The 16,782-nt window shown below is 38.8% G+C and overlaps 1 protein-coding gene across 2 annotated transcripts in view; it reads left to right on the top strand.

Moving 5' to 3' along the window:
* Positions 1-13,156, top strand: part of srl (sarcalumenin) — a 60,874-nt gene extending 47,718 nt beyond the window's left edge. For both annotated transcript variants that reach the window (XM_048552629.2, XM_048552628.2), the window contains 2 exons: positions 6,640-6,873; positions 8,877-13,156. In XM_048552629.2, the coding sequence (XP_048408586.1) occupies positions 6,640-6,873; positions 8,877-9,688 (1,046 nt within the window). In that variant the 3' untranslated portion in view covers positions 9,689-13,156. The remainder of the gene's footprint in view (positions 1-6,639; positions 6,874-8,876) is intronic.
* Positions 13,157-16,782: the final 3,626 nt, after the last annotated feature.

Below are 16,782 nucleotides of genomic sequence, written 5' to 3'. Positions count from 1 at the left end.
CCATGCATTCAGTTCCACCATCTGAATATTTGATACAGATTGTAAATAGTTAAGAACCCCGTACAGATTCCTACAGTTCTCTATTAGCAACGGCTTGCCAACCTGAAAAAGAACTGAATTCTTTTTTATACTCTCTACTTCCTTTGATATGGTACTTTATCAAATGCCCTTTGGAAATGCAAGTGCAGAACATCCACAGGTTTCCCTTCATCCACCTTCTTGTTACTTCCTCAAATAAAATCTTACAAAAGTAGTTAAATACGATTTATCTTCCTCAACACCATGTCGACTCTTCCTATTCGCATTATGACTTCCTAAGTATCCTGCAATAATTTCCTTAATGGATTCTAGCAATTTCATGATGAAATATATCAGATTAATGGGCCAATAGTTTTCTAATCTCTGACTCCCTGTTTACTTGTTATTACATTAGTTTTGTTTATTTTTACTGGGACCCTCCCAGAATCTAATGAATTTTAGAAGTTTGTGATCAATGCCTCTACTATCTTTCCAGTTACTACGTTTTATATTGGAGGAAGCATAATATCTTCTCCTGGGGATGACTCAGTCTTTAGGTCTGAGGGATTTCCCAGCATCTTTCCTCTGGTTTAAGTTTCTTCCTCTAAGTTTCTTCCTCCTTTTCACCTTTTGATTTTTCAAGTCTTTTTGAGAAGTTTTCCAAGTCTTGCACAGTGAGTACAGACACAAAATATCTGTTCAATGCACAAATCTACCAATTCTCCAGGCTCACTCAAAGGCAAACATTAGCTTGAGTCACTCTTTTCCATTTTAAATACATGTCAAACTTCTCACTGTATTTTTATGTTACTAGCTAACTTTCTCTCATACATCCTTTCTAACTTCTGTAACTAGTTCTACCTTCATTGCTCATTATTAATATGACCAATCTTTTTCCTTACCACTAACCTTTGCAGAATTGTACATTGTCCCTTGAATTGAAACTGCCTTTAATTTCTTAATTCAGCAAAGGGGGATGCATCTTTCGCAAAGTCTTCCTCACAGAGATAAATCTTTTCTGAGTTATATTAAATATCTTCTTGATAGTCTGCCACTGCATCATCACTGCACTAGCTCCCAGTTCACTTTAGCTAGCTTTGCCTTCATATCATTATAGATTTCCTCTGTTTAGGTTTAAAACACTAATCTTAGAATCCACATTCTCCTTTTCAAATTATGAGAAAGATTGATTAGTCTAACCTTATATTTCCTATAATTCAGAAGAATGTTAGGTAATTTAATTAAATGTACAAAATTCTTTAGGGTTTTGACAGAGTAGGGCTGAGACAATGTTTCTCTGGGAAATGTGAATTTTGGAATTAAGAATCATATTCTTAGAATAAGTGGTTGGCTATTTTGAACGGAGATGAGAGAAATGTATTTACTTAGAAGATTGAGGATCTTTTGAAGTTACTCAATACCCAAGAATTGTGGCTGCTTAATTTTGAGTAGATTCAAACTGGAGGTTTTGAGGAATATGGCGATATGGTAGAAACATACATTTGAGGTAGTAGATCAGTTATACTTTAATTAAATTGTGGAGCTGCCTACTCCTCCTATTCTGTATGAGTTTTAGATGTAGGACAACAGCACTCAGTTCCAACTTTATAAAATTTATAAAATCCAAAGATTACTTCATAAAAGCTGAAAGAACTGTGGTTGCTGTAAATCAGAAACAAGAACTGAATTATTTGGGAAAGCTCAGCAGGACTGACAGCATCCGTAGAGAGAAATCAGAGTTAATTGGTTCGGGTCCAGTGAGCCTTCCTCAGAACTACTAGAGATTACTTCACCTTATGATCATGCTTCGAGAAGGGGACAAAATGTTCAGCAAAGTTGATTCAAGATTTCCCTTAAATTTTGGCATGAGCCCAATATTACTCTTAATAAATTTTAAATAATTGGTAAAGTGGTCAACCATTCAGTGAGGCAGTATGCATACTGAAATTTTCCACAGAGCTGGTCAACTAAGTCACAGAAAACCCCAGAGCAACCAAACAGTACACACCAGATTTCCTTCTGTGATAACAAGGTGTGGAGCTGGATGAACACAGCAGGCCAGGCAGCATCAGAGGAGGAGGAAAGCTGACATTATGGGTCCGGACCCTTCTTTAGAAATACAACTAAATTGATGGGCTGAATATGCTGTATGGTTCAATGATAAAGTGCTTTGAAGTTAAAATACATCCTCATTTATAGCTATAAAAGGGAATACTTGAGCAAGTGATTGAATTTAGCATTTCTGAAGAAGGGTCGAGACCCATAATGTCAGCTTTCCTGTTCTACTGATGCTGCCTGGCCTGCTGTGTTCATCCGGCTCCACACCTTGCCATCTCAGACTCCAGCATCGGCAGTTCCTACTATCTTTGAGATTTCCTTGTGATACAGGAATCCAATCAGGAGATATCAAAGCTGAGAAACCTTGGTATTAGTTAAACAGATGTGTGCAGAGCAACAGTGGTGAGAAAATTTCTAAATTCAATGTTGTTCAAGTATTCCCTTTTATAGCTTTAAATGAGGATGTATTTTAACTTTAAAGCACTTTATGATTGGACCGTACAGCATATTTAGGCCATCAATTTAGTTGCATTCGTTTGCAGTCTCTCCATAGGCCTTCAGTTTTTTTTTTCCAAGTACCTACTCAATTTTGTGGAGAAAATTAGTATTGAATCTGAAGTAACTCCAGAGGCCAGTACCTCATCACCAAATTATCCACACATGAACAATCCTTGACCATGGTACAGTCCTATTCAGAGCCAGGTACTTCATTCTATGAGTTCCACCTAGCTGATCGCTACAGTCACTACATCCATCCTGCTCCGAATCCAAGGACATAGGCGAGTCCTTTTTCTTGGACAGCCTCCAAGGCTATAGGCTGTGTCTTCAAGCCAACCCCTTCCAAGTTAGGAGTGTCCTTTCTGTCAGGTCTTTGGATGATGGATGGTACAGAACTGTCCTTATATGTTGAATCTCATTCAACTTTAAAAAGTAACCAAATTTCCTGCTGGTAGATGATGGCCCATTATCTGTGGCCAACATTTCTGGGACTGCATATGTTGAAAAAGATGCACGCAATTTTCCATCATCATCCCAGTGTTTGATGAATGGACCCTGTGCACATCAAAACACTCTTGTCTACAATAGCTAAGAATATTGGACATATGAAATGACTACATAGTTGATGTGCACTTGAGTCCAAGATTTTCTTGGCCATTCCCATGGATGTGGGGGAGCTTCTGACAGTCATTATTTGTTCTCAATGACACACTGGGAACTGCCCAACCAATGTGGCTATGTCTGCATTCAGACCTGGCCACCAGACATAACACAGTCCCTCTAGCATGAGCTGGTCTCTTCGGGTCCAAAAAAGGTTCCAATCTCGTTGTGATGACCCCTGGTTTCTCCCATCAATACGTTGTTTCAGTTTTGAAAAGACTGGAGCTTTCTGGTGTTCAAAATGTAATATTGTCAGCTGTGATTGGTCATGTGTCCAGAAAATGAAATATAATTACAGACTCTTCCATAAAACCATAAGACATAGAAGTGGAAGTGAGGCCATTCGACCCATCGAGTCCACTCTGCCATTTAATCATGGCTGAGGGGCATTTCAACTCCACTTCCCTGCACTCTCCCTGTAGCCCTTAATTCCTTGCGAGATCAAGAATTTATCAATCTCTGTCTTGAAGACATTTAATGTCCTGGCCTCTACTGCGCTCTGTGGCAATGAATTCCATAGGCCCACCACTCTCTGGCAGAAGAAATGTCTCATTTCCATTCTAAATTTACCCCCTCTAATTCTAAGGCTGTGCCCATGAGTCCGAGTCTCCCCGCCTAAGGGAAACAACTTCCCAGCATCCACCCTTTCTAAGCCATGCATTATCTTCTAAGTTTCTATTAGAGCTCCCCTCAACCTTCTAAACTCTAATGAATACAATCCCAGGATCCTCAGCCATTCATCGTACGTTAAATCTACCATTCCAGGGATCAAGATAATAAAGTGTGAAGCTGGATGAACACAGCAGGCCAAGCAGCATCTCAGGAGCACAAAAGCTGACGTTTCGGGCCTAGACCCTTCATCAGAGAGCGCCTGGACCCTCCTAGAGCCTAGAAGGCTCTCTGATGAAGGGTCTGGGCCCAAAACATCAGCTTTTATGCTCCTGAGATGCTGCTTGGCCTGCTGTGTTCATCCAGCTTCACACTTTATTATCTTGGATTCTCCAGCATCTGCAGTTCCCATTATCTCTCATTCCAGGGATCATCTGTGTGAATCTCCACTGGACACGCTCCAGTGCCACTATGTCCTTCCTGAGATGTGGGGCCCAAGATTGGATACAGTATTCTAAATGGGGCCTAACTAGACCTTTATAAAGTCTCAGAAGCACAATGCTGCTTTTATATTCCAACCCTCTTGAGATGAATAACAACATTACATTCGCTTTCTTAATCACGGACTCTACCTGCAAGTTAACCATTACAGAATCCTGGACTAACACTCCCAGATCCCTTTGTACTTCGGCCTTATGAATTTTCTCACTGTTTAGAAAATAGTCCATGCCTGTCTTCTTTTTTCCAAAGTGCAAGGCCTTGCATTTGCTCACGTTGAATTTCATCAGCCATTCCCTGGACCACTCTCCTAAACTGTCTAAATCTTTTTGCAGCCTCCCCACCTCCTCAGTACAACTTGCCTGTCCACTTATCTTCGTATCATTGGCAAACTTCGCCAGAATGCCCCCAGTCTCTTCTTCCAATCGGGGTACCACCAGTGGTGTGTCTGGATTTGCTACTTGGCCTCCGGCTTTGTTCTAACTTGTAATTCTAAGCACTTAGTATTAGAGCTGAATATGGCCATATACTATGGGCAGGCACTGCCTTGTCCTCTTTAGGCAGACCAAATACAGGTCTGTGGTCCATGATTATCATAAAGGCATTGGTGGAAATTTCTGACTCCAAATATGACAGTCAAATCTTTTATTTTCCATCTGGCATATTTATACTCCACATAAGCTAAAGTCCTGGAAGCATATACTATTGTGCATTCCTCTCCATTGGGCTACCTATGAACTATTACCACCCTGGTGCATCACATGTCAATACCAGATCTTTCTCGGGATCACAATGTGCCAAAATCTGACAGGATAATAGGTGTTTCTTTTTTAACTTCATTGAAAGATTGTGCATGTCTATGTGACCATTTCCAAGACAGAGATTTTTTTTGAGGAGTTGATGTAAAGGTACCAGAATGGATTGCCAGGTTATGTATGCACTTTCTGTAATAATTTACCAGTCCAAGAATTGGCCTATGCTTGTGGGCAGACAATGGGAACTGGAGCACCTTTGATTGTCCTCACTTTATCTTCCAATGGGTGTAAGCTGGTCGTGTCAATTGTGTATGCCCACCTAGGTCACCTGGCAGGCCTGGAGTGCACAATTTTCCCTTCTCAGATCTGCACCTGCCCTGGAAAAAAGCCTTATCTAAGTTCTCTAAATATTCGTTATTGGATTTAAGACAATGTCTAAGTAGATAGCGACTTGAGGTAGACCTTGCAAACCGTTCTCCACATCAATTGAAAAATTTAACAGGCTGATGATACCCCAAATCCCATTCTCATTGCCAATGAAATAACTCCACAGAGGTCAGTATTCCACCACTAAATCAACCTTTATTTACAGGTGCACAGTCTTTGACTTTAGTCTTCCCTCATTCAGAGTCAGATACCAGAGTGTCAGTATCTCTGACGCATCTTTTTTGTCAGCCAAGGCTCCCTGATTGGACCTGATTAACAACCCCAATCAGGGAACTCATTTTCTGAGGTCCAGCTGGTTGGCCTCATCACAATCAATATAGAATCTGTTTCCATAATCCTCTTACGGACTGTGTTTCAGATTGTAAAAACTCGGTTGCATAAAATAAATACACATAACACCTTATAAGAACATATTACTTCTTCAAACATTTTAGTACTGCAGTCTCTCATTTCTTTAAAAATATAGTTAATCATCACCTGTCATATTGATATTGTCTCTATGGCAAATATCACTTTTGGTTCAAACAAAATAAGTCTCAGTCATGGCTCTAGAAATCTACAGGATAACGTTTCGAATGATCAGTTTCAACGCATGTAGTATGAGTCAAAAAAGAGTCCAAATGCTGTCTGATATTAAGAGGCAACAGGCAAATGTCTCCTCTTGGTAATCTGTCCTGAATATGTTATCACCTCTAGGATTCATTTTTCCAGAACTCTGACATGGCCTATCGCAATCATTAGAAACTTGGAAATAGCTCCACCACATCACCCTCCTCCAAAAAAAATGCTATGGACGCTGGGACAACAGTGATTATCAAGAACAAGAGGGGTTCTCTGTTGTGATGAATGCAATGTGAACTCTGTTTCTCTCTTCACAGGTATTATCCTAAAGACTGGATATTTCGAGGGTATTCTGTTTCATGTCAGATTTCCAGTGTCCATGGTATTTTGCTTTTGTAGATTTTTGATCAGGGGTGTGGAGTAAGGATAACTGAATGGAATTGAGGTGCAGATCAGCCCTAAATTGGAAGTTAAGTAGGTGTGGATGGTCTGATGTTCCTAAATTTCATACATACTCCATTTTGCTGCCCAATAGGCGCAGAGCCAACTACATCAGAATTTACTGTTTTGATGCATGGGTCTAAGATACGCACAGTGGAGGGAATTGTCATGGCTGCTGATAGTGCACGGTCATTCTCTCCTTTGGAAAAGTTTGGCCAGAACTTTCTGGAGAAACTTGTTGGAATTGAACTCCCACACAAGCTGTTGGAACGAGTGACTATTGTGGACACACCTGGAATAATCGAAAACCGTAAACAGCAAGAAAGAGGTAATAATAGGAAGTCTGTTAATACTTGTTGTGATGGCTCTATTGGGTGAGGTGCGATACATTTGAGGAATTGCATCTAATTCCAGCCTTAATTTATGGGAGGGGTGGTGGGTTATATTCTAAAGCGATAGTGTTCATCCGGTAGGGTAAACTATGAACTGTGAATGCTGCAAGTTGCCTTGGAGAAATAGGAACAAATCTTCTGGCTTCTCAAATACATATGGTTAATGCAGTAGATCAGAGAGAATACAGCCATTCCTAGCCTGGCTATCCTGTGATACTTTGATACAACAGGATTGATTTCACAATTAGGGAATTTAATGAAGGCTGGCACTCAAAAATAAAATGCAGGTTGGGAACTTGTGGGGACTGTACTGTTAATGCTTCCAGCATTGAGGCTGTGATTAGGAAAATAGAGGCTGATGACTGCTCACTATGTAACACATACTAATACAACGGTCACAATGAGAGGCATAATATGATATTAGGGAATTAAAATGTAAAACTGCAAAACTATCATTCAGATATCTTATCACCCCAGGATTAAAAAGTGCCAGAGTATTTTCCAATGTACGTAGCCTGTTTAATCTAACAGATGAAGAATTTCACTGATGCAACAGCCCAATTGTGCTGTGGGGAAGAGCAACTGCATGCTTCAGGGATGAGTGTTGGGACTGCAATTGTTTACAATTTACATAGATGATTTGGAGTTGCGACCACATGTAGTTTTCAAAGTTTACAAATGACACTAAGATGAGTGGTAGAGCAAAGTGTGCAGAGGGATACAGATAGTTTAAATCAGTGGGCAAAGTTCTGGCAGATGAAGTACAATGTTGATAAATGTGAAGTCATCCATTTTGGTGGGAATAACAACAAAAAGAACTACTATTTAAACAGTAAAAAAACAGCAGCATGCTGCTGTGCAGAGGGATTTGGGTGACCTTGTGTACGAATCACAGAAGGTTGGTTTGCAGGTGCAACAGATAATTAAGAAAGCAAATGGAATTTTGTCCTTCATTGCTAGAAGAATTGAGTTTAAAAGCAGGGAGATTATGTTATAGCTGTGTGGATGGCTGGTGAGGCCACACCTGGAGCACTGCATGTCGTTTTGGTCTCCTTACTTGAGAAAGAATATACTGGCACTGGAGGGGGTGCAGAGGAAATTCACTAGGTTGATCCTGGAATTGAGAGGGTCGGTTTACGAGGAGAGACCAAATAAACTGGGATTATATTCACTGGAATTTAGAAGAATGAGGGGAAATTATTTAAACATATAAAATTATGAAGAGAATAGATAAGATAGAAACAGAGAGGATGTTTCCACTCGCAGGTGAAACTAGAACAAGAAGGCATAGCCTCAAAATTAGGCAGAGCCAATTTAGGATTAAATTGAGGAGGAACTTCTTCATCCAAAGCGTTGTGAATCTATGGAATTCCCTGCCCAGTGAAGTAGTTGAGGCTTCCACATTGCATGTTTTTAAAGCTAAGTAGATAACTTTTTGAACAGTGATGGAATTAAGGGTTATGGTGAGAGGATGGGTAGGTGGAGGTGAAACCACAAAAAGATCAGCCATGGTCTTATTGAATGGTGGAGTGGGCTTGAAGGGCCGGATGACCTACTCCTGCTCCTGGTTCTGAGATAAGTGCTGGAGTTCAGAGAGGTGACCTAGGCACATCCATAAGGTGTGTTGGAGAAGACATTTAAAAGTGGAGGAAGAACGATGGACAGTACGGAACTCAGTAGGTTAGGTGAAGGAACAAGTTTGAGATGGAACATAAGGTTGGACATTGGGTAAGATATTGGCACGAAGCGAGTTGAACGCAATACTACCAGGGAAGTCAGGATTTTCAATAAATTCCCTAAAAATGCATAGAGGCATTTGTACGCCCTTTTACCACATGATGTATTGCTGCTCCAAAGTGTGCTTGTAACTATTCTAGAGATCCAGTGGTATTTCTATATTTTGAAATTAGCTGTTTCACAATTTTTCTACCTTTCATAGGTTATCCCTTCAATGATGTTTGTCAATGGTTTATTGATCGAGCTGACCTCATATTTGTTGTGTTTGATCCTACCAAACTGGATGTTGGATTGGAATTGGAGATGCTCTTCCGTCAGTTGAAAGGTCGTGAGTCTCAAATCAGAATAATTTTGAATAAAGCTGACAATGTGGCCACTCAGGAACTGATGCGAGTCTATGGAGCTCTCTTCTGGAGCCTGGCACCATTAATCAATGTCACAGAACCACCAAGAGTATACGTTAGTTCTTTCTGGCCATATGAGTACCAACCTGATACAAATCAAAACCTATTCCTGAAAGAAGAGGTCTCCCTCCTGGAGGATCTCAACCAAGTCATTGAGAATAGGCTGGAGAACAAAATCGCCTTCATCCGACAGCATGCCATACGTGTGCGCATCCATGCCCTTCTTGTGGATCGATATTTGCAGACTTTTAAAGATAAAATGACCTTCTTCAGCGATCCTGAGCTAGTCTTCAATGAAATATTGGATGAACCAGACAAATTCTACATCTTTAAATCCATCTTGGCTAAAACCAACGTCAGCAAGTTTGATCTTCCCAATCCTAATGTCTATAAAGATTTCTTTGGCATTAATTCCATTAATACTTTCAAACTGCTGTCAGCACAGTGCTCATACATGGGAGGATGTCTGCTGGAGAAAATCGAGCGTATCATCACCCATGAGCTTCCTGCTTTATTGGGAACCATCACTGCTGGGAAAAACCCATCTCTTTCATCCTGTGACATCACTGGATGTGGAGAAACACCAAAGAACCGATATAGAAAGCCCTGAACAAGGAGCTATTACGTTATTTATGGGTGAAATAGTTTGTGTCTTATGTCCAAGAAGCCATGGTTCATTAACCCTTTGAGAACTGAGCTTTAAGCATCCAGGAACCTGTTGTATACCTTAAAAGAAAAACTTCTGTACCATACATAACAGAAAATGAGGATTACAAGAAATATTTAATGAATAGCATTCTCTGAACAAAGATGTATCAACCTGGTCATTTTTTGATACAGCTTAGAAAGATTTATAAAGGGCTCAGAGGGTTAATTTATTTGCAATGTGGCAAGTGGTTAGTGTGTCTCAGTGCATGTTTAGAGTAGAGCTTTGATAGCAATTCTGCCCTGTTTGGAGCATGATGATTCCCAGTTCTTGCTGCTGCTAACATTTTGTTCATGTACCTTTTTAATCTCACTTTTCTTCTCCCCCCCGCACTTCATTACTTATTCCTTGTCACATTGATCTGCTTGCTGTGTTTAAAACACCTAAGTTTCCACCTTCACCCAACCATTTTTTAAGCTAAATAATAAAGTCTCCCTCTCTTGCCACCCCAAATGATTGGATCATCTTTAATCCAAATGTCAAATTATGCACAGATCCTCCACGAGGCCATGCATGCTTTAAAAGCTTTAATTACAGGCCTCTTGGAAACTTAGCGACCATTGCTGTTGGTTCCATTGCTGAATTGTACAGATTTTCTCAGATGTCTGTTCTCTGAAGTAGCAAACAGACAGTAAAGGGCATTGGTGAGTAGAAAAAATTATTACAAACATGTAAAAACAGACTTTTACATTCACAAGCATTAAACAGCTTCATCCAGGTTTATCCCAGTTTTGGTTTAAGATTACAGGTTGTGGATAACTTATAGGTAATTAGACTAGTTAGCTTTTCTCCATTTTTGTTCCATTCATTTTTTCTTTCAGGTAATCTTACCTGATGTGCCCACCATAATTGCTTGTGCAGTGGACATACCAACTGCTTCAGACCATTGATCACGTCTCATGCAGTCACTCTGCATTGAGTTTTTCTTGAAATACTTCACTATCCTGTATTTGCATGATACAAACACTCTGCACTGACATCTGCATGACGTTGATAAGCGTGATCAAAAATGGTTTTGAGGTGCAATCTTGTGGTATTCAGGTTAAAGTATGACCTTATATAGTTTATAACTGCGTACAAGACAATTTGGAAGGTGAAATGTATCCTTGCATTGTAGGCTTAGAACACAGCAGAGCTAAAATGAAGAGTACTCTGGAGATAATGAGATTATATGCTCTTTACTCCATTTCTTTTAAATGCCTCCCTTTATATTTTGCCCGTTCACTGCTTTGGTTGTTTATCTAGTATAACAAACTAATCCTCATCATGGCTTCCCTCTGTGACCTACAGTTGTGACAAATGAAAAATATCACCATCTCCATTCAATAAATTTCCACTAATATGGTACTGATAACAATGATTCAGCTGTAGAAAATGAAGGAGTTTTCTTTAATGGACTAAGAAATCAACTGAGACAATCAGAGAAATGCGCTTGTAAGTAGAAAGGGAGAGTTTATGAGACAACTTTAGTAACAGTGAGTAAAAGCTGGGCTCAGAACAGTATGGAATGTCATGGGTATTTGTGTAAAGGTGACAAAACACAGGTTAATTGCTGGTCAATCAGCAATCAAACAAATTTGAATGACTTGTTAATAAAAGCCTACAGTATGTAAGAGAAATTCTCTCAGGGACAGTCTGATTGAATCATGGACAATGAGTTTCAGAATCAGATTAAATTGGTAACAAACTAGTTTTTGAGAAAGGTTTCATGTTGCAACCTACCTAATTCTCAGCAACATGGATAGACAGAAGTGAAATTGGGCAACACAGCAGGTTAAGCAATGTTGATTCATTTGGTCACTGGAAAACGAGAATCATAAGGGATCTAATGTATGTAATATTCAATTGGGAAAATGGAGCAGTTAATATGAAGGTACTGCAATGCCCCAAATTTTGTCCATATTTGCCCTGCAATATAATCTTCTCCATTATTTTGAATCACTATGAGGTGTAAAATAACAAAGGCAAAACTGATGACGATTACTTTGGGAAGCATTGATGTTGTATTCAGTTAGCAATCTACATGTATCTCAAAACTGTATGTCTCATTCTTCCTGAACAATGACTGAATTTACAAAATGACAAAGTCAGTTTGGCCCATTAGTTGTGGGTGGTAATTAGCCATGTACAATCATACAGCATCCATAGAATCTTCTAAGGAAAATGAAGATCATTAATGATCTGATAACTGCATTTCTGACCTGCAAATTCTGGATCTTGGTGAAGTACAATAATTTGGCCATATTGGTTTAGAGGCAAAATTGAAGGCATTAGGCTTTGTTCGGTTTAATTCAGACAAAGTTATCTATCTTTAAGCTGTGAAAGATATGCTATTTTATAATTATATTTTGCCAGAAAATCTTGCATTTCCTGTGTGCTGTGGGTTTCTCACTGTTTGGAGAAAACCTCACATCTAAGCAAATTATCTCCCAAGATGATCAAGATTCTACAGGATCAGTTGCATGAATGCATGTATCTGGTGAGGGGCCTTGCTATTGGAAACATACTGGAGACATTGTAGCCAGAGATTGCATCAAGTTTAATGGATGCACAGTTATGTAGACTTGTGTAGATTGCATCTAAACCTTCCAATTCTCAGTCTCTTCATGCCCCCAAATAATTTCATGTAAAAAAATTTGGATTAACTTGGCAGTGAGAAAATTTTGTGCTCTTTGGTTCAAAAATGAATCTCTGTTTTGAACCTGAAAGTGCAGGCTTAACAGGACAGGAGGCAATGAGCTAAATCAATAAGGGGAGTTTACTTCTAGCATAGAGGTGGTTTGCATGTCAGTGTAACCATTTATGGCATTTATAGTGCCTACTTAAAGATTTAATTTGGCTTATAGGGAATTTTATTAGATTGAACCTGAATTTTGGAATTAATCTTTTAGGGATGTTCGGGGTTGCAAGATCTTAAATTCTAAAATTGAAAGGCTTAGAAATATCCCAAAGTCAGACTGTTACCACTGATATTCAAGTTTAGCTACACAATAAATCAAAGAGTAATTCAGTTTGTAGACAAAGCAGGCCCTTCTAATAAAGCTCATTATCAAACATTTCACTTGGTCCTTTAGTTTTCGTTTTCCTGAGTCAGTCTCTCACTTGAATTTATTTAACTGCAATGGTTAGTTCCTTTAATATTAAAAGGTAGCAGACTTGCCAACAATTCTGTAGAATAAAATGTATCTTTTTTGTGTACACCAACTTTTCGATTCTCCATGTGTCATCTCCTCTGGAAACTCCTAGTTGTGGCTCACTGCCTTTGTAAAGTATTTACAATATGTTTTTTTCTGTTCTACAGAGTACAGAAATGACAGTCAATACAGAAGCTGGAGGAAATCCACTAATAACCATTAAAAATTAAGTCTCAAATTATTGATCTGATGCCTCAATTAATAGATGCATCATGCTCTTTTTAATTTGTTCATGAAAATTAGTGTTACTGGCAAAGCCAGAATTTACTACAGGTAGAGGTGAACTGCCTTCTTGATTTGCTACAGTCTTTATCAACATGACCTGTACATTGTTGAAGGTGGGAGATTCAGTTTTGGTAATTCTCTCTTTTTGGAGATGGTTGTTAATTTCAATGAAAGTGAACATTACCTGCCATTTAACAGCCCAAATATAAATGTTGTCTGCATCTTCCTGCATGCAAATATTGACTGGGTTAGTATCAGAGGGGCTGTGAATGATACTGAACACTATGCAATCATCAGCAAACATCACAGTTTTGCACCTTTTGGTGAAAGTATGGTAATTGATGAAGCAGCTACAAATGGTTGCATCTAGGGCACAACCCTGTGAATCTCAGATGGGCTTATGTGGTGCAGTGGTAGTGTTCCTGGGTTCAGGGACCACCAGGGGTATGTAATATTATCTCTAACCAGGCCACTTATCAAAAAGAGTTCTATTCTGGGGATCTTAGGGGCTCGTATGGCACAGGATTAGTGCCCCTACGTCCTGGCCAGGAGGCTGGGGTTCAAGTCACATCGACTCCAGAGGTGTGTCATAATATCTCTGAACAGGCCAAATAGAAATATCTAACTTGAAGATTTTCTGCAGCGTGGCCTTGGGATTAAGATAACTGGTCTCTCATAACCATAACCATCTTTCTCTCTGCTAGGTCCCAACTGGGAGAGATTTCCCCAATTGTTATACATAGGGTCCTTGATGTTTATACTTAGTCAAATGCTGCCTTGATCTCAATAGCAGTCACTCTGATCTCACAGCTGCAATACATCTCCTTCATACATATTTGGACCTTGACTGTAATGAGGTCACTCCAGAACCTAAATTTGAATAAAGTTTAATTCACACTTGGCATTGCTAGCCTCAGTTAGGGTTATAGTCCAAGGAAATTTAAACTTTCAGATAAATTAGGATGAGACTCGTCATTTATTTGTACTGAATAATTCCACTACAACTAAACTCAAGAAAAACTGCCATTTTACAATAGATACTAGAGGGAACCTGGTTACACATAAACCCACACCTTGGCCACAATTAACATTGTCAAAGGAAAATATTATAGATGAAACAAATTTTCATATATAGGTGCCTGAGACTTTCATAGAATCTTCCCACTCTAACTTCACCTAAGCCCTGGAGAAAAATATTGCACAGATGTGTTGCTGGTTAGTCTGATAGCATGGGAGAACACTGTGGAAATAGTACTCAAAGATTGAGAAATGTATCTGAAAATTTCAGACAGTACAGTTAAGTTTGCTAACAAGATATTGGATTATTGCTCCTTCTCTTGCTGAAGTTGAAACTCTCGTAGAGCTAAAGACAGTGAGTAAAAAGAGGACAGAAATGTTGATGTGTTAAATAGGCTTCTGCAGTTGACAAGTTTTAGTATGTTGTTATCAATCTTACAAAGACAGATAACTTTGAAAAAAAGAGATTAATTTCCCATTGTTCATTGGAAGGAACCAAAGGATATGATTGTACATTTTAAAGTTTTATTGTAACATACTGAAATCAACACAGATCAAACATTACTTAACAGGCCCCTAATATATCAAACTAAAGAAAAATGACTTCTGCATTAACTAATCAATGTGACACGACGACATTATGAAATGCTTTCACTGTACTTTGTCATTCTCACAGACATATAACAGCACAAGAACTGCTCCACAGTCACTCCTAGTGCTCCAGCAAATTTAATATTACTGATGTCAGGTTGAAATTTCAAATGCTCTTCAACATTTATTCCACTACCTGCAAGAGTTTTCTGGATCCGATTATCACCACTAAAACACAATTCAGTCACTCCCTGTTCCTTAAATCTTTAAAATCTGCTCTATTCTGTTCCTTTCCCTTTCAACAAAACTCTTACAAACATCCTGAGACAACAAGGTGTAGAGCTGGATGAACACAGCAGGCCAAGCAATATAAGAGGAGCAGGAAGGCTAAGCTTAGGCCTAAACTCTAGGCCCAAAACATCTGCCTTCCTGCTTCTCTGATGCTGCTTGGCTGGCTGTGCACATATAGCTATCAACATGGTTATCTCAGATTCTACAGCATCTGCAATTCCTACTAGCTCTTACAAACATTCTGTTTAGTTGTTAACATGAAAAGAATCGCCCTCTCCAATGCACTAGCTTCTTTGTTTCTGTATTTCAAACCACTTCTTTCTCTTCAAGTGGATTAGTGTCAATATTTGTTTAATAAGGCTTTGAGTGCCTCAGGACATACTTACAATGTTAAAAGTCTTTTTTGAGGCTATGAGGAAGCATGTCAGAAATTAGTAGTTTTATTTTCAGACTAAATTAGAGTTGATGTGTATTTTCACAACAAATGAAATCTGTCCTCATGAAATTGGTCCTGCTCCCTTCAATAAGGAAAGTCGATCTTAAATGACAAAATCTAATTTTGATAGTCAGAATATTTTTGAAAAACAGCATGTACTAAGTGTCAGGATAAAGTGGAAGTCAAATCAAAGGTGTTTCACAGAGAGGGAGGGGGAGAACACAATTGTTTACCTTTTGAATATATCTAGCAAAATGCCATTTTACAATTACACCTCAACTGAAAATGGAACACAGTTTTATTATTCTAGAAAAACATATTTGAAAGATAAGCATCAGCAAAGAAAAAGGTAATGCTGGAAATTGTTTAGATGCTTAAACAGGAATCTCTTGAATGAACGATGGTGATGAAAAGCGAGTGATCACTGAAATACACTGTATACATTCCAGGAAAGCTAGCCACTTCGGTTCAGTGCTGATGACAGAGCTTGATTACAAATGGTTTTAAAAGTCTTCCGAATTATTTTGGGAGAACCCACCATACTGTTTTCATTTATTTCAATTTCCTCAACCTATCAAATGCCGTAATTATGCATTTACACCAAATCATCTGCAGGTTGCGCTAGGAGGCCAAACAACTAGTTGCAAGTTATACAGCAACTCATAAAAATCATAGAATCCCTACAGTGTGGAAACAGGCCATTTGACCCATTGAGTCCACACCAAGCCTATACATTTTCGGCAATATAGCATTGCCAATCCATGTAACCTGCACATCTTTAGACTGTGGGAGAATTGATATCAGTGCCAGATAAAAACATCTGCTCCAATAAACATTAAGAAAAATTAATAAGATGCTCTGTTTGGGGGAGCCATCTTACTTCTGTACAAACACAGGATAATTTACTTCAAGTTTCGTTCTTAATACCCTATTTTCTTTCAATGAAATATCATAATGAGATGTGCAAATGAAATATTAAGACTGGGACAAAAATGAAAGCTATGCAGATGGAAAAATATTGCACTGATGAAAGGTCACTGGAGTCTGTTTTCTCTTCAAAGATACTGCCACACTTGGTGAGTTTTTCCAGCAATTTATGTTCTTGTTTCAGATTTCCAGCATCCACAGTTTTATTATTCTAGAAAAACATATTTGAAAGATAAGCATCAGCAAAGAAAAAGGATATATAAATGAATTGTGTAAAGGCCTAAATCGTGGTAGAGGCGCAAACAATGGACCAAATA

This window comes from Stegostoma tigrinum, chromosome 23 (genome assembly GCF_030684315.1).
Source record: "Stegostoma tigrinum isolate sSteTig4 chromosome 23, sSteTig4.hap1, whole genome shotgun sequence".
Taxonomy (NCBI): Eukaryota; Metazoa; Chordata; class Chondrichthyes; order Orectolobiformes; family Stegostomatidae; genus Stegostoma; species Stegostoma tigrinum.
The sequence above is the reverse complement of the archived record's forward strand: the minus strand, read 5'-3'. Positions and strand labels throughout refer to the sequence as shown.